The sequence below is a fragment of the Danio rerio genome, chromosome 18, assembly GCF_052040795.2.
Source record: "Danio rerio strain M-AB ecotype USA chromosome 18, GRCz13ab, whole genome shotgun sequence".
NCBI lineage: Eukaryota > Metazoa > Chordata > Actinopteri > Cypriniformes > Danionidae > Danio > Danio rerio.
In genome coordinates, this window is record NC_141038.1 from 50,963,143 (window position 1) to 50,983,061 (window position 19,919).

At 33.2% G+C, this 19,919-nt stretch overlaps 1 protein-coding gene across 10 annotated transcripts in view; it reads right to left on the reverse strand.

Annotated features, from left to right (window-relative positions):
- The window catches only part of kirrel3b (kirre like nephrin family adhesion molecule 3b), a 361,509-nt gene that overhangs the window by 97,657 nt on the left and 243,933 nt on the right, over window positions 1–19,919 (reverse strand). For all 10 annotated transcript variants that reach the window (XM_087293547.1, XM_087293545.1, XM_087293544.1 and 7 more), the window contains exon 4: window positions 2,382–2,539. In XM_087293547.1, coding sequence (XP_087149673.1) covers window positions 2,382–2,539 — 158 coding nt within the window. The remainder of the gene's footprint in view (window positions 1–2,381; window positions 2,540–19,919) is intronic.

The following is a 19,919-nucleotide window of genomic DNA, read 5'->3' on the forward strand; positions in this document are numbered from 1 at the left end:
TGTCATTAAAAAATGCTGCTTTATTATAGCACACTTCCGGCCGGCCGCATATCCGATCTAGACTTTACCTCGTTCCCGCTCCGTGGTGGATTTTGGCATAGTCCATTTCACATAAGATGGCAGGGGTAAGTGGAAGAAACCATTTCGCGGGGGGAATATTTTCTACATAAATAATTTATGATTTCTTATGTGGCCTGGTACTAATTGTTCGATGCCCGATGGTTGGGGGCCACTGATATAAAGTGTGTAAAGGAATTCCTTCAATACACACATGTTGGTATTGGTGGTTTACAAGGATACTCTATAGTCATACTTTATTTTACACTCTAAAAAGTGTTTATTATTTGTCCCTACCCCACTTTTACACATAAATCTAACCCTGAAGTACCCTAGTAAAACCCTTTAGCATGAGTTCAACGTGCCTTTAATTATTAGGACACAAGGCATGTCCTTGTAAACCACTGTGATACAGTACTACTAAACCATACCAATGTCATTATACAAAAAAACTGTCCGTGTAAACCACCAAAACCAGCACTCACACACCAAATGAAGAGCTGCTGCATTTACGACACTGTAATGACTATATTGCAAGTTGTAATGAACCAATTAAAGTAATGTATCATACTGTAATGAGCAACATCACGACTATGACTAGAAAAACAGGTGTTTATGAGCATTCTGTCCTTTTTATGTTCACTTTTGTAGCATTATGTCTTTGGTTAATTTGGATATTTTTGGTTACTGTCGCATTTCAGTGGATTCACACCAGTGTTTATTTTTATGCAGACCAAGACATATCTTTTTCCCAGTGCTTACTTCATCAGCTTTAACAAAATGTTTACAAGTAACATACTTGTAAACCCTAAAATAGGCTAATTTACTAAAATATTGATAAGGATGACTGTTAATTCCCAATAATACACCTAGACCAGGTTTTTTCAAAGTCTAAGACAGTGGGCCTCCCTTTTAACACAACTTATCCATTGGCCTCCCCCTCCTCCTAAACACGCACGCACGCACAAACGCGCGCACACACACACACAAAAAATTCTGGAGGTTTTCCTGCTACCTCATCATGCTTGGTTTCAAGGTCTCGCCGAAGTTTAGCAGGTCTCATGCTGTCATTAGTTAAAATATCTTGACAAACCACACATAAAGGTCGAGGTTCATCAGCTGGTCCTGTCCACGTAAATCCTAAACTCAAATACTGATCATCATATCGTCGTCTTTTGGGTTTAAGCCCTGAACTTGAAGGCTTTGAATTGGGGGGTCTCAGAAACCGATCCATTGTATTAACAGGCATATACCTGTATTGGCAGGCTTGCCAAACAGAAGCGAATTTACAGCTATGGCTTTCTGGGTAAAAAAGGTTTTCTTATTTTTGAATTATTATTATTTTTTTTAGCTTTGTTTAATTAAAACGTTTAAAAATTATAAAAAATACATATAATAATTAAACTTAATAATTATATTTTTATTATATAATATTTTTTCCCGCGCCTCCCCTGACATGATCTGGCGCCCCCCAGGGGAGGCGCGCCTCACACTTTGAAAACCCCTGACCTAGACCATGGCCTCTAGAATCTGTTGCTAGAACATTTTTTGAGGTCAGAGGAGTGAGGTTAAACCATAGCACTTCACTAGCTGGCCATCGTTACACTCACCACCCTAAACCTTACTCCCATCCCGGACGAGCCCCTATATATTGCAAGTTGTAATGAACCAATTAAAGTAATGTATCGTAGTGTAATGAGCAAAATAACGATTTTGACTTGAAAAGCTGGTATTTATGAGCATTCTGTCCTTTTTATGTTCACTTTTGTAGCATCATGTATTTTTAGGCAGACCAAGACATATCTTTTTTTACCAGTGTTCACTACATCAGCTTTAACAAAATGTTTACAAGTAACATATCTGCTGTAAACCCTAATATATGACCACTTTTCCAGGTAATTAAAATATTGATATAGATGACTTTTAATTCCAAATAATACACCTAGATCATGGCTTCTGGCATCTGATGCTAGAGCATTTTTTGAGGTCAAAGGAGAGCTGTTTTACCTGCATAGCACTTCACTAGCTGGCCACCGTTACACTCACCACCTTAAACATCATTCCCATCCCGGACGAGCCCCCAAGTGTAACACACTGGTCTTGCAGTTGCAATATTAAAGTAATGTATTGTACTGTAATGAGCAACATCATGGCTAATACCAGAAAAACAGGTGTTTATGTTCACCTTTGTACCGTGATATCACACACCTAAACGTCACTTCTATCCCGGACGAGCCCCCAATTGTAACACTCAAAACCAGTGGCCATAAGAACACTAACATATATCAAATCGTATTGATTAGTACACACTGTTCTGTCCTTACCTTAGAGTACATGGCTCCATTCAGCACCTCGCCATTTCTGATCCAGATGATAGAGGCGGCAGGTTTGGCGTTGTCTGCGTGACACGTCAGATTGAGGGGGTCGCCTGCTCTCAGGCTAACAACAGGCCCGCCGGTGATCATGGGATCGTCAGGTGGAACTAGACAAGAAGGAAAAAAGAAGGACAATATTGTTGGGGGATCTGCCAAGACACTAAGGCTGCTCTGAGAATTCTAGATGATCTATGCAATAGTGTAAACCTTTAGGCTTTTCTGCTGGGAAACCAAAGACTTACACAGCATACTGTAAAACAACTCAAAGGGAAACATGTATCTATTCTGGATATATTCTGGAAACTTCAGAGAATATATAAGTACATTTTTAAAAAAAGTTTTGTTTAATAAATATACACACATATATAATTAAATGAATGAATAAACAAACAAACAAACACATAAATAAATAAATAAATAAATAAATAAATAAATAAATAAATAAATAAATAAATAAATGAATGAATGAATGAATGAATAAATAAATATTTTGGCTGTAATAAAAGCATTTAAAAAATATTTTTCATTATTATTATTAGCCCCCTATTTATTGATTTGTGTATTTATTTATTTATTTAATAATAATACTAATAATACTAATAATACTAATAATAATAATAATAATAATAATAATAATAATAATAATAATTATTATTATAAATAGTTATTGTTATTATTATTAATTATTTTTATGTATTCATTTTAATATTATTATTATTTTATTATTAATTGATAGTTAAATAATTACTATTATTTAAATGTTCAAATGTTGTTACATGAATATTAGTATCTTGCAAAATATTAAACTATTATTTACTGTAATTAAAGACAAAAATACTTATTAGAAATTAGTTAATCAGTTTTCGCTCTATTAAACAGAACTTTAAATAAGTATTTAAACATATTTAAAAATAAATATTTCACAGGTGGGCTAATAATTTTTACATCGACTGTATTTATAAACAATAAATGAATTGGCAAAACCTCAAAAATGTACCTATAAATAAATACTACAGTGCATGGTTTGTACACTTCTGCATTCATGATGTTTGCATTTATTACAAAGTTTGCTTGGTGACCCTACAATTTAAAATTTTATTCATTCAGTTAAAATTCCATTTTATTGTTCTTATATTATTTTTTGAAGCAAATGTGTCTTAGAATTAAAGTTTCAGTGCCATTCTGTGGACACATCATTTACATGCTACATGCTTAAACCACCTTAATATAATGTTTGACTAGTAACATTATTTATTTAATGCATTTTTGCATTTGCTATTTAAAGCAGTGCATTACTCCTCCACAATCAATCAAACTTGTCAAAAAAAAAATAAATAATGAAAAATAATAATAACAATAGAATAAAAAAATATGTCATTATTTTTCTTGAGATGCTTGGCAACACTAAAAAAGAACGGGAATATATAAGAGTTACATCTTTATAAAGCAAAACAAAAACATGTAATCTTGAATGACAAAACCTTCCAGATTTATCTGCTGATATTCTGAGCTGAGCGCTGCTGGCCGAGCGTGAAGGAATGAGGTTTGATCCTGGAGTGCTTTAATTTGATCTGCATTTAAAGAGAGCAGGTGTGATTTGTATGTATGCGAGTCATCATCACAGTGTGATTCTGTTTGAGGAGCAGAAGTGTGCATGTGGAGTAATAGCGGCATGGATGAGAGAGGGAGAGAAAAAAACCAGGACTGAGGGGGTGGAGAAGCAATCTAAGAGCAGCCAGGAGACATTGTGTGAGGGACCAGCAAAAAATAAAAAAAACAAGTTCATGAATGGCACTGATTACTCTCTCTGTTTAACACACACCCAAACCCGATCATCCTGGGTTTTATTCAAACTCCAGTGAATTATTGATCGCCCTGCATGCTCATTACTGAACAGATCTGGGGCAGGAGAGAGCGGGAAAAAAAAAAAAATCAAAGTTAGCAAGCAGCTGGCGGAGAGAAGTGGAGGGAGAGTAGAAAGAAAGAGTGAAAAAAAGAACACAATGAGGGGAGGTCACGGCAAAGAGAAAGATAATTACAGTCAAAGGGTTGTTCAGAAATGTACGTCACTGGGGTCTTTAATTAGTAAGAAAAAAAGGAAAGCTGTTCAGTCTTTGCTTGCACTATTAAAAGCACTCAGTGAATGTTTTCTCATCTGTAGATAAACACTATGAATAATTCCCACAGATTAATTAAAAAAAAAGAACAACAACGTCTAATTTACCTACAGTTGAAGTCAAAGTTATTAGTCAAAATTATTAGTCTTGTGATTATTTGTTTATTTATTTATTTATTTATTTATTTATTTATTTATTTATTTATTAAGTATTTATGAAATATTTTCTAAATGTTATTTAACAAAGCAAGGTATTTTTAAAATATATATTTTTTTTTTATCCCACGGATTTCACTTAGCTGTCATATGTCATTATTTTAATATAAGAAAATATCAGATCTCAATTTCAGTCAATTTTATATAGGATAAACATCCTCATTAATAATTCACCATGCTTTCACTTTCACTTCTGGTAGGAATGAGATTCAGCCCTACTCATAATTCTTTCTTTACATAGCCGTATATATATATATATATATATATATATATATATATATATATATATATATATATATATATATATATATATATATATATATATATATATATATATATATGGATAATACATATTTATAATTTCTGTGATATAGTCAAATATTATGAACTGTTATTGTTGCAAAATAAGATAAATCAGTTATTAGAAATGAGTTATTAAAACTGTTGTGTATAGAAATGTGTAGAAATATTGGAAAATATAAAGGGGGCCAATAATTCTGACTTTAACTGCACATCAAGCATGGTAGTGTATGTAGTTTTTTGTTGATGGTCTGATAACAGACAAATTCCGCACATTGACCAAAAAAAAAAAATCGTAATAATAATTTAGGAGCAAAACGTACAGTAATCATTACAGCAAACCAAATACTGTGAAAATCCCCGTGCTTTATCAAAGATTATTTGGGAATTTTTGGAAAAAGAAGATAAAAATTATCAGTAGGGCTTATAAGTTTGACTTTAATGTATGTATTTATATATATATATATATATATATATATATATATATATATATATATATATATATATATATATATATATATATATATATATTGCGTAGAACTCAACATTCATAAAGAACTCTGGGATAATTCATTATTTTTTAAATGTAATAAATGACTTGAATTGTTGCGACAGTCTTTGGCATTGAGAAAAAAAATACAATAAAATAAAATAAATAAATAAAATGTTGTCAAATTACTTTTTTTCGATACATCTTTGAAAGCTCACACTGTTTCCATTGTATTTTATGGCTTCGAAAATCAAGTAAATGGAAATTGGAAACTTTATTTGCATTTTTTTTCATCCAGCATTAGTTTTAGTGTTTATATCTACTAAATATAATATAATAAAGGGGACTCCTAGAGTTTCCTTGCAAAAGTGTGGCTATGATGTTGCTTTAGTGACGTTATGTATTAAAACCAGCCTGATCTCACGAGGAAACGTAAGTTTTTTAGGTTTTGTCAGTTTAGTGGCTAAATCATACGAATTTGTAGTTCAGTCGTACGAAAATGTACAATTTTAAAAAGGAGGCGTGGCACCCAACCCCACCCCTTACTCCAACCGTCATTGCGTGATAAGCAAATCGTACTAAATAGTACGAATTAGATCATACAAAATCAAACGAATTAGCCACTAAATCAAAAAGTTACGTTATTGCTGTGAGATTGCGTTGATTAAAACCTACAGGACTAACGGTAGAAGGAATACTCATTATAGATATTCAGCTTTGAGCTTCGACATCATTGGTTGCCTGAACACTTTTCCCCCCTCACAAAAGGCATAGGTGACGCAGTGGCGCAGGTATGTGCTGTCACCTCACAGCAAGAAGGTTGCTGGTTCGAGTCTCGTCTGGGTCAGTTGGCATTTCTGTGTAGAGTTTGCATGTTCTCTCTGCATTCGCGTGGGTTTCCTCCGGGTGCTCTGGTTAACCCCACAGTTTAACGACATGTGGTACAGGTGAATTGGGTAGGCTAAATTGTCCATAGTGTATGAGTGTGTATGTGAATGTGTCTGTGGATGTTTCCTAGAGATGGGTTGCTGCTGGAAGGGCGTCCGCTGCATAAAAACATGCAAAATAAGTTGGCGGTTCATTCCACTGTGGTGACCCCGGATTAATAAAGGGACTTAGCCGAAAAGAAAATGAATGAATGACAAAAGGCGTAAATGATAAGTGAAGTTTTATAAACAAACTTCAATAGGAACTCATGACATGCATGGCGGCTGGTCTCTAATCTGAAATCTTTAATAAGCTCAACTTAATAAAATCAGATTAATCCAAACCCACAATAAAAAGCCCATCTCACGTTACCCCCTTATCTACGTTTTTGAAGAATCCCCTCATCCACCCCATCTCCTCCTTTTCCTCCTTTATCAAGGGGAGCTCTCGAGAACTACTTGCTCCTATACCCCCTTACATGCTAATTGATCAGGAGCCCTGGGCACAGTTATTTTCAGGCTCAGTGTTCTCTCCCGGGACAGCATGCCAACCTTGCTATTAGTATCAAGCAATATCCAAATGTGAACTCTTGAAATGCAGTTCATTATGACAGTCAAAAGAAACACATATATTTTTAGCATGTAAACTCTGGATCTAACAGACATATGTGTGTCGGAGAAAACAATTGCATTTGGAGGTGTTTAGCACCACCGCTACAATGTGTTTTCCAACTGGAGCTTTGACTTTTCTGTCACTGTCTTGTGTTTAAATGTCTCAATTGATATGAATGCACGGCGTGATTGCTCTACTTTAGGCCTTTTACAGGCAGTCTTGACTCTTTCTTGACCTGCGCAGATAGTTATTGTGGATATTTATTAGTTTTTTTGTAAGAATCTATTTAAAAAAATGTAACAGAATGAATGCACTTTCAAAGAAAGATGTCCTTGGCAGGGCAGATGTTATATATTTAAAGCGTTTAACAGCAATCAGATTAAAGTGACTTTATTAATGGTAACTTTCTCATTGTGGGTGATCATAGCAGAGAATGGCAAAGATGGAGAAGCACTTTTTTTTTTTAAATCAAATCTACTATATGATGCCTTATCACTTTTTAGTGATAGGGAATATACAAAACATTTCATAGAACACCACCCGACAAAAGTCTTGTCCCCTATTCAAGTATTAGGAACAACAGATAATAACTTGACTTCTAGTTGATCATTTGGAATCAGACGTGGCTTATATGAAAGGCGAAGGCCTCTAGATTATGCTTATTTACCAAAATAAAAATAAATATAAAGAAAGAATAAATATTGTGTCTGACTCCATCATGAGCTTGAGGACTGCATCCATACATCTTTACAATGACTCAAATCACTTATTAATAAACTCATCTGGAATGGCGAAGAAAGCGTTTTTGCAGGACTCCCAGAGTTCATCAAGATTCTTTGGGTTCATCTGCAACGCCTCCTTCTTCATCTTACCCCAGACATTCTCAATAATGTTCATGTCTGGTGACTGGGCAGGCCAATCCTGGAGCACCTTAACCTTCTTTGCTTTTAGGAGCTTTGATGTGGAGGCTGAAGTATGAGAAGGAGCGCTATCCTGCTGGAGAATTTGCCCTCTCCTGTGGTTTGTAATGTAATGGGCAGCACTAATGTCTTAACACCTCAGGCTGTTGATGTTGCCATCCACTCTGCAGATCTCTCGCACACCCCCATACTGAATATAACCCCAAACCATAATTTTCACTTTACCAAACTTGACTGATTTCTGTAAAAATCGTTGGTTTATGCTGGTTCCAGTAGGTCTTCTGCAGTATTTGTGATGATTGGGATGCAGCTCAACAGATGACCCATTGGAAAAAAAATCAACATCACTATTCCAAACGATCAACTAGAAGTCAAGTTATTAATTGTTGCTCTTACAACTGGGATCGACAACAAGACTTTTTTCAGGTAGTGTAGATTCTATTATACATTTAATCTTGCACAATTACTAAAAGAAGAGTTATCTATCTAAAAAACTCTAGTTTGCAATATAAAAAGTAATATTTTGGTTTTGGGGATCTCCAACGACAAGCTAATATGCATGCGAGGTCAAAAAAGACTTGCATTGTCTTATAATACACTGCAAAAAAATGCTTTTCTTGCTTAGATTTTTTGTCTTGTTTCTAGTCCAAATATCTAAAAATTCCTAAATCAAGAAGAATTTTCTAAACAAGCAAAACATATTGTCTTGTTTTGAGAAATAATATGCCAATATTAAGTGAGTTTTTCCTTAAAACAAGCAAAATAATCTGCCAATGGGGTAAGCAAAATAATCTTACGTCAAAAGAAAAAACTAGATTAATTTGCTTACCCCATTGGCAGATTATTTTACTTGTTTTAAGGAAAAACTCACTTAATATTGGCATATTATTTCTCAAAACAAGACAATATGTTTTGCTTGCCTAGAAAATGCTTCTTGATATAAGAAATTTTAGATATTTAGACTAGAAACAAGACAAAAAATCTAAGCAAGAAAAGCATTTTTTTGCAGTGTATGCTTTTATTTTTACCTAATCATCCCAACGACCCCTATATGATTTGTTTATTTGTTTATTAATTTGTAGTGCAGTATTTGGTCCGATGACCAGGGCCAGACGAAATCTGTGGATGTTTTTTTGCTATTTCTGCAGAGAATTTTGGTAAAAATCTGCAGATTTCTGCTGAATTATTTTGGGAGTATCCAGCGGAGTATCATAACTTACACCTTAATATCTTAAATAAAAAGTAATAAATTAATGAATAAAAACTGAATAAATTCAGATTTACACATTTACTCAAATGAATAAACAGAATTAATAATGGGCTAAAAATCTGCAGAAATCTGCGGAAAATCTGCGGAATTCTGAGCACGCAGATTCCGTGTGGGCCTATCGATGACCTAATTTGTTGTGATTGGTTGCCTGCGCTCAGCTGTATGTGTATAGTCCCATAAACTTTTCTCGAGTTTTCAAGTTTTCCCGGGTCTGGCTCTTCATATTTGCCAATGATTCGTATCGACATCAGCACAAAACGAATAAAGATTTGAAACCAAGACGATTCTTTTAATCAACTCTGAGTCGCATCATTTTAAACATGCCACACTTTCAGATTTAAACCTCAGCTAGACGTATTCATTCACTTTTATTCGCTGTGCTACACATTGCATGTAAGGTCATTTTCAAAAAACCCATAATCGGGGCTCTTTAATGTGGAAGCAAAACATTGCATGTCTAAAAGTCAGCTTTTGGACCCATTGACAGGCCTCTTATTGCAAACCTCAATATCCCAGAGCTGTGCTTGTTTGACACGGTTTCTCTTCTTGTCACTACCCATGCCTATGCAGCACGCTCTACAAATGGCACTCATCATTAAAGGAAGGAGCTGTTATTTCGGGCTGTTGAGGTTTTGTCAGACATTCCCCTATCTAATTTCAGCTCTCCCAGACACTCTTAGTCTGACAGCAGTACAAAGGGCAACCCTGTAGCCATGCAAGCCATCATCATTACCGGCCTGTTTGCAAACTCTGCATCCCCTAATGGCTCCAAATTAGCGCTTTACCACAGTCACTCAATAGATTTCTCATGAGTCGGTCAGCAGCGCCAATTGATCGCTTCTTTTTAATTACTGGCCAGTAGGCTGTGATTCTTCCACATTCCACATGGCTAGGAAAACTCTGATTCTGTCTCCCCTGCATGTCCGGACACATGTCTGTTTTGTTTCCCTTTATAATAAAATCTTCAATACTGTATGATGTGTTTACGTGTGTTATCTTTGACTAATACTATTAATATTTTGATTTGCATTGTGTTGTTGCATTAACAGTTTGAATGAATTCTAGCACCATTGGGTCACAAGATCTTACATTGGAATACCCAACACACTTGTTCCCTTCGCCAATATACACATGAAATATCTAAGCATGACATTAATGTTACACATACTTTACATAAGTAATATCATGTATATATTTAGCCAGTACAGGCTCATAGGAAATATGATTGACTGCAGTTCGCTATAATGAATGCCACAGAGCAGATTGACACCAACAAGTGTTGTTCCTTTTCACACTAATGATATTTACAGGAACGCACACACACACTTTGTACAGTGCTCAGGTTCGAGTCTAGTGAGGCAGGGTTTACAAAAAGCAATACAAAATCAAGGTAAAACTATGTGATCGCAATGCACTTTTCTCTTACGTGTGCTTTTGAAAACACTATTGGTTTAGGTCAGTGGTTTGCTGGTGATCTGTACGAGAAAACTCTCCATCCCTAAACTGCTTTGACCACAAATTCACGCAGCTTTTGTAGATTTTGTTTTACCTAGTATAATCTGTTAGGGGGTTTTGAGTTGCATTTACAGTTTGATTGAATTCTAGCAATATTTTTTGGGGTGAAAAGGTCTTAAATTGAAATACCAAGCACACTTTTTCCCCTTATTCCTGTATGTATGCGCATGCTGAAAGGCAGAGGAATGCGCTGTCTTTGACAGCTCGTGACTTCATCTGGCACATCATTTACATGGACACCAATACTCAGATTTTTATATGATTAAGATAATACTCTTAGTAAGAGTCTACCATGAAAACAGCGATTTTGATTACCTTAAAGGACCACCGAGTCACAAAATGCGGAAGTTTTCTTTATGTTAGCCATGCGCTATCAAGTTCCATTAAAACAAAAGTCGAAAAAAAAAATTATGAATCACTCGAAATTGCATGAAACTCTGGAGGAAACGCTGAAGAGACTGGTAATGCGACATTAATTGTTTTATGCTGAAACTTGCCATCAACAAGTGCTTCCTTGGTCTTATCCATATTTCTTCGCATGTTGATCACACGTCTGCCACAACAGGAAATAAAAAAATAAATAAATGAAACTGCAATAATTGCGTAATTTTTAAACGCGTTAAATATTTCTAATTAATTGCATGCATCAATGCACTAATTTTGATAGCACTAATATATATATATATATATATATATATATATATATATATATATATATATATATATATATATATATATATATATATACACACATTGCACTTTTCTCTTACGTTTGCTGGTTCGCTAGTGAACTTTACCATGAAAACACCCCTTCCCTAAAAAAAAAGAAATTACCACGACTTCACCTATTTTTTTTTTACCACAATTTTACACTGCTTGTTTTGGATTTTGTTTTACCAGGTTTATAGAATTGTTCTTTGCTAGACTTTTTACCCAAATCCTGCTCTGCCTCCCAATTCTGATGCCATATGTGGCGAGCTACATCCACCCCTGAAAAGTCATCCATATTGAAATAAGTGGTCAGCAGTATTTGTCCCGTAGCATTCGTTTTACACACAAATTGTAGCCATTATGTTTCCCAGAGCACATATTTCTTGGTTCTCAAAAAGGTAGCCCTGGGCACACATTTCCAATGAGCCTGTGCTGGCTATAAAATATCACTGAAAAAAGAAGTTTACTGCAAAACAACAGTTTGTACGTTATTTTGAGTCTGGCTTAATATTCTGAAACTTTTACTAAACAATAAAAAAACAAATCCGTATCCAGAGACGAGGCCAGGTCTGCTCTCACAAGACCTGGCTCAAGGTGACGAGACTCCTGACGTGTAGCCTGACTAAAGACAACAATAAATAACACACAGGCAAATGGATTTGCAATTAACCAAATGGACTGAAACATTGCCTCAATCAGCCGAGGACCTTGAATTCCAGCGGCAAGCTTTTTAAATCAACCCGATGGGCGATGTTTCAGTTCCAGGAGCTAAAAGGGAAGGAGAGCGAGCGAGTGAGAGAGATCTCCTTTATTCTCCAGAGTGGGTTTGATGCTGTAGTAATTGCAGGGGAGGAAATCTCACTTCATTTACTGTACAGTGGGCTTCTATGGCAGTGGCTTTCAGAGGTTGAGATATTGACATCAAAAAAAAAAAAACAAGATTGTGGAAGAGTGAGTTGATATGGCTGGATTACAAGCTTCTGGGATGTTGGTGGTGGTGGTGGGGGGCTTTGAGAAGCAATCTGTTGGGAGGCGGATGGTGGTGTTTTGCCTCTACTGACGTGTCTGGCACAACAATGAAGCCCGTCTGTTTCCCGTCACCTGCTCACGCGGCTGCTACTGGATGTGATGGATAGATCAGCGGCGATGAAAAAAGAGAAAGAAAGAAAAGGAAGTGCGATCGAAAACATGCCAGGAATGGAGACAAGTGACATACGTGGCTCACTGGCCCAAATCAAAGCTCCCTTCACCGCGCTGTCACTAATGTGTTTGCTGAATTCTGCGGTAAACACTATTCTCTCTCCATCTCTTTCGCTACTCTCCATTTGGCCGGGTCTGTATACGTGTACGCTTTTCACCGGCTCGATGCATGAGTGATGCCCGGCCAGATTTCGCCAGAGTTCCAGCAGAAATGGAGTCAGGGGTTGGGGGAATGCAGAGGTGATGGAAAGAAAATAAGATTTACCTTTGAATAAGCATCAAAGTGTGCGGGAAATAGAGGTGCCGGGGCAGCGGGGGCCGGGTTTTTGGCGTGACCACTACAAGCAGGACTCATTTTGCTCTCTGAGAGGATTGTCATGGCCTCTGACTGCGCAGTAGAATGGAAAAGAGAGGAAGTTATGGGATTTGCTCGGGCAGCTCTGGCTCTGGCGGGGTCAGTTTGTGAATGTGTCGTGGTTGGAAGTTGGTGAAGTGTTTATGATGGTGTGCTGACGACAATGACGTGATAAAATGCCTACAGAGGTAATTACCTACAAAAAGGGAGGAAGAATAGGTTGATTTGGTTAATACAAGGCAAGCAACTAGAGGTAAAAGTTTAACTTGTGAGTCAGAGGACTTTAGTGAAGAGCACATAAGCATGAGCAATAATATTTTGCATGTAATATGATTTGCTAATGATGTTCATGATGTAGTGAAATGTCTTTTATCTATCTATCTATCTATCTATCTATCTATCTATCTATCTATCTATCTATCTATCTATCTATCTATCTATCTATCTATCTATCTATCTATCTATCTATCTATCTATATATATATATATATATATATATATATATATATATATATATATATATATATATATATATATATATATATATATATATTGTAAATGTCTCTTTTTTTAGGTCATTTAATGTGGTCTCTTTGGGTTTTAAAAGCAAAAATATTCAAGTATTTTTGCTGAAAAGTATTATCTTGTTCTTTAATAAACATGTTTTATTGATTTACAACAATAGTTATTTTTGAAATATGCTCCCCCATTATTAATTTGAAATATTTTTAATACTATAGATCAGATGTCGATTTATGATGTAATTAAATTTAGAATAATAATAAAAAAAGTTAACCTTGCCTTTTCATATAAGTTGTTATATTTGGATTCAAGTCAGGTGATTGGCTGGGCCATTCTACAGCTGAATTTTCTCTCCCTGAAAGCATTTGAGAGTTTCCCTGGTTGTGTTTTTGATCATTCTCTTGCTGAAGTCCACCCTGGTTTCACCTTTATTATTCTGCTAATAGATGTTGGACTGAAGCAGCGGATATTAATTTAAAATTACGAAGGGCCGAGGGTTGCAGAATAACTTCTGAGAGATTTCAGCTGCTGTCTGAGCTTTCACTGCCTTTCTACACCTTCCTTTCTTCATGTGTTCATGTGTGTACTTTTTTTTCCTGTGTCATTCCATTTTATTACACACAACTTTATTTATAAACAAATTAGAATTGTTTTCTTTGCATATATGTATTTTTTATTTATTTATTTATGTATTTATTTATTTATTTTATTTAGTATTTATGAAATATTTTCTAAATGTTAACATCTGGTGAAAATTTCAAGTCAACAGCATCTTAAGACATTAGTTTTTGTTGACTATTACATGCGCCTGTAATGGTATACAGAGTTTTTTTCTTTATTTCTTATATATTATTATTATTATTATTATTATTATTATTATTATTATTGATGATGATGATGATAATAATAATAATAATACTAATAATAATAATAAACATTATTAATATTATTACCATTATTATTATTATTATTATTATTATTATTATTATTATTATTATTATTATTTGTATTATTATTTATTTTATTATTTGTATTAATATTTCTTATTACATTCCTTTAACTTTATCATGTTATCAAGACAAAAATTATTCTTGATTTATAAATTCAAACACAAAATATTTAACAGAGATGTATATATCAATTGCAGTAATTACTAAACCTAATAAATCCACGGGAGGATACAATTATTTTATTTATTTATTTATTTTTATTTATTTATTTATTTATTTATTTATTTATTTATTTATTTATTTATTTATTTATTTATTTATTTATTTATTTATTTATTTATTCATTTAAATATTTATTGAGGAAAAGCCAAATCATTGAGAAAAGCCAAAATAGCATCTATCTTTGTTCTTCCTCAAAATATAATTTAGTGTGTATTGCATCAGAGAAATCAGACAGTTTGACGTTTGTCAGTGAGAGAGCATCTGTCCAGACTCTGATCCGTCATGCAGGTCATCCAGGAGTGTGTTTGCAGATGTGTCTGAGGTCACAAACCCAGCAGGGTGGAACTCCCAGCAAAGCTAATCATCCGCTTAAACAACATCTGCTTGATTTTTCACATGCAACAACTGCAAACATAATACTACAAAACCCAGCTATTTAGTCAATTTAGCCTCTAATTTTTGACTTAGTAAGAATCCTCTTTTTATCAAACATGTATAAACACAGGCTTTGGGTTTGAGAAATTTTAAGAGCTCTGGATGTTTGCCAACAACTGTTAATGCATTTTAATGATCAGACATGAGTGTTACATCAGCATGTTACATTATTTTACTAGCAGATGAGGTCAAATATTTTAACTTGTCTTGATAACATATTAAATTTAAAAAAAAATAATAATAAAAATATAAATTAATAATAATAATGTTGATACAATATTCTATCTTTTTTATTTTATTTTCACTTTATTAGTTATCCACTGTATTATTATTATTATTATTATTATTATTATTATTATTATTATTATTATTATTATTATTATTATTATTATTATTATTATTATCATCATCATCTTCATTATCTTCTTCATCATCATCATAATCATCATTATTATTATTATTCAATTATTTTATTACATTATCATGTTACTGAAACATCATATTTTAAATTTTATTTTCACCTTATTCATTATTTGCTGTATTATTATTATTATTATTATTATTATTATTATTAGATTATTTATTACATTGTTATGTTATTACAAGATTATTTTTATTTCTTTTCACTTTATAAGTTATCCACTATATTATTATTATTATTATTATTATTATTATTATTATTCAATTATTTATTTACATTATTCTGTTATTACAAGATTATATTTTAAATTTTATTTTCACCTTATTAGTTATCATCTCTATTATTATTATTATTATTATTATTATTACTATTAATATTATTATTATTATTATTATTATTATTATTATTATTATTATTGTTATTAATAATAATAATAATACACTAATATATTACATTTATTACATTTATTACAATATATTACACACTTTATTACTTATCCACTGTATTATTATTATTATTATTATTATTATTATTATTATTATTATTATTATTATTATTATTATTAGTAAGAATGCTCCTTTTTTTAGACGTGTAAATACAGACTTTCAGTTTGTGAGATTTCAAGAGCTCTGGATGTTTGCCAACAACTGTTGATGCATTTTAATGACGAGACATGATTGTTATCAACTTGTTGCATTATTTTACTTGCAAATAAGGTCAAAGATTACAACTTAAGGTTTATTTAAAAAGAAAAAAGTTTGTTGATTTGCTTATGGCAGAACAATTGTACTTATTATGTGAAGTGTTTGTTTAATTTAGTCAATTTAAGAACATCATGGAGAAAGAGATTAAATAAAGTTGGGTGGCGTTCAGGGCATCACACTTATGCAAACAATCTGAATCTGAATTGATGACCTTTGCTTATCGTCATAAGACTATAAGCAGGGCATGTTGGAAAATATGTCTAGTGGTTGCATCTTGTGATTTGCAATTAAAAGTTAATAATCTCCTTGCCTCGAAGCTGTTTATCAAATCACAAGCTAAGACTTTGAGTCCGCTAAACGCGAATGCAGATTCCGAGTGTCTTCACCTATTTATTTATTTTCTCCCGCAAGGACACTTGATCTTCCATTAGTTATGAAATCATAATTATTAATTTGCGGGGAAGGGAATGAGAAACGAGCGGGAGAGATTTAGCCCTTGCATCTTTCAAGGGTTTAATCCTTTTGAAAAGCAAATATTTGTCTAATGGGCAATTTCAGCACTTATAAGATAACAGAATATAAGATCATCCAAGTACTTATGCTATTACTTTTCATATTTACTCTTGTAGGGAATAGCAGTGAGACCCATTAAGAAGGCAATTAGAAAGAGCAAGACTGAGTTTAAGGATGGCAACGTAGAGTTGGGGTGAAAAAGTAAATTGCTTGAAGGACAAATGTTTAAAAGCTTTCCAGAGGTGCTAGACAGTCATAATAGCTAAAACACTCGAAGCTAAAAGTTTTGAGGTTTCGGGTGAGGAGAAAATGTGTTCAAAATTGTAATAAGACTGTCAGCGGTAAATAATAGTTTTATAGTTTTCCAAACCAGCCAAGTAAGTTCGAAGTGTTAGCATGCAGAGCTAATAATGTTTCTACTGTTGTCCAGTGAGCTTGTCCCCCTTTATATAAAAAGCCAATAATGTTTTGTTGTTATCACTGCTCTGCCAGTGAGAGTGGTTGAGCTCAAGTGCATCAAATGAAAAGCAAACAAGCAGTGACTTACATAGGGCAGGGCATGTCATATACTAGAGAGATTTGATTGGTCAGAAGGTTTAACGAGAAACTAAAGAATAAAAAAAATGATCAATTTAGGTGAACGTGAAAACTGCAAGCTTTGGATGTTTACATCAGGTTTATAACTCCTAATTGCAAATTTTGTCAGTTTTGGAGCACACTAGATAATAAAATATCCTTTAAACTAACTTACTGATATTAACATCTAAAAAAATGTATTTTAATTTCACAGGACCTTTAAGGCCACATACAAGCTTTCTCCTTCTATTACTCTGCAGTTCATTTTCTCCAAGGCTCTCCTGGTGACACATGAGAAGAGCATGGGGATCTTCTTCAGGCATAATGTGTATATAATTAGCCCAAAGGGGATGAAAAAGAATTGCATTGTCTTCATAACTAATTTAGAAATGGTGACCTCAAGAGGTCGCCTACAAAGTTCTCCAAAGGTAGGGTTCAAAATAGAGTTTTAGTCTGCATATTTTAGCATACGGTGTCATGACGAACATGATGATGCAGGTTTCTCTTTGATGAAGGATTTTTTTTTCTCTTTCAAGAACTTTTGCTAAGTTATCCCAAAGCAACCATGAGAAGTTCTGGAATTTTGTAATCAGGATAATTCAAATACAGTTGAAGTCAGAATTATTACGACCCCTCCCAATATATATATATATATATATATATATATATATATATATATATATATATATATATATATATATATATATATATATATATATATATATATTTTTTTTTTTTATTTATTTTTTTTTTCCAAGACATTTCTAATCATAATAGTTTTTATAACTCATTTCTAATTTTAATTCTAATTTAAAGTTAAATTCTAATTTAATTCTAATTTATTTTATATTTGCCATGTTGACAGTAAATAATATTTTACTAGATATTTTTCAAGACAATTCTATACAGCTTAAAGTGACATTTAAAGGCTTAACTAGGTTAATTTTGTTAACTTGGCAGGTTAGGGTCATTAGGCAAGTTATTGTATAATGATGGTTTGTTCTGTAGACTGTCGAAAAAACAATTAGCTTAAATGGGCTAATAATTTTGTCCTTAAAATGGTGTTTAAAAAAAATTAAAAGCTGCTTTTATTCTAGCTAAAATAAAACAAATAAGACTTTCTCCGGAAGCAAAAACATTACCAGACATGCTGTGAAAATGTCGTCCTTGCCCTGTTAAACATCATTTGGGAAATATTTAAAAAATAAAAAAAAATAAAAAATCAAATGGGGGCTAATAATTCTGACTTCAGTTGTATGTATATATATATATATATATATATATATATATATATATATATATATATATATATATATATATATATATATATATATATATATATATATATCAATTTCTGTTTAATGGAAAGAAGATTTTTTAACACATTTTATAACATAATATTTTTTATTAATCAATTTTTATTAACTGATGTCTTTCATCTTTGCCATGATGACAGTACATAATTGTAATGTGAGGATGCTGGGCAACAGAGTTGAGGATCCATGTGCAGGCTTTATTAAGAAATAGTCAGCCAGGCAATGGTCAGACACACAAACAATCTGGTACACTTACAGGTAAGACAAAAAGAGTAGTCAGGTCATGAGCAAAAAAATCGGTCCAGGCGGCAAACTACGTAAACAATGGAACAAAGCAAGGGTCAAAACACGGCTAGACGGCTCACTAAAACAGACAAACAAGACTCACCAAAGATGTGTGTGTGTGTGTGCTTTCTTTATAGTCCAGGTAATGAATCATCATGATCCTCCGACTGTGTGTGTGTGTAATGAAAGTGAAGCAAGAACCGGTGGGTGCGTGAATTCCATGCTGGGAGTTGTAGTTTGGATATGTGGCGCTGGTGTAGTTCTCCAGCGATCCACAGTAGCTAGAGCGCTGATGACTGTAACAATAATATTTTACTAGATATTTTCCAAGATACTAGTGTTCAGCTTAAAGCGACGTTTAAAGGCTATTTAAATGTTTAAATTAACTAGATTAATTAGGTTGGGATAATTAGGCAAATTGTATAACAATGGTTTGTTCTGTAGAGAATCAAAAATATATTGCTTAAAGTGGCTAATAATATTGACCTTAAAATGTTTTTTTTAAGAAAAATTAAGAACTGCTTTCATTCTAGCAAAAATAAAACAAATAAGATAATAATAAAAGATAAATTATTTAAATAAATTATTTAAAAAGATAAATAATAAAAATTTGTAGATAATACTGTAAAAAAATCCTTGCTCTAATAAACATTATTTGGTAAATATTTGAAAAAGAAAGAAAAAATATACATAAGGGTGAATAATTTTGACTTTAACGGTAGATGTGATTCAGTCTTTTTTTCCTCCACTTCCGAGTGCTTGATCAGATATCAAGGGCTTGCGTGGGATTGGCTGAAGTCTGCAGAGAGCACACCTGCCCTAACCTCAGCCTTCAGTGTATACGTGAGGGAAGGCTGAGTCATGAGGTGAGGGGTTGAGGGACCGTTTCAACTGTCAGGTAAGAAATACTG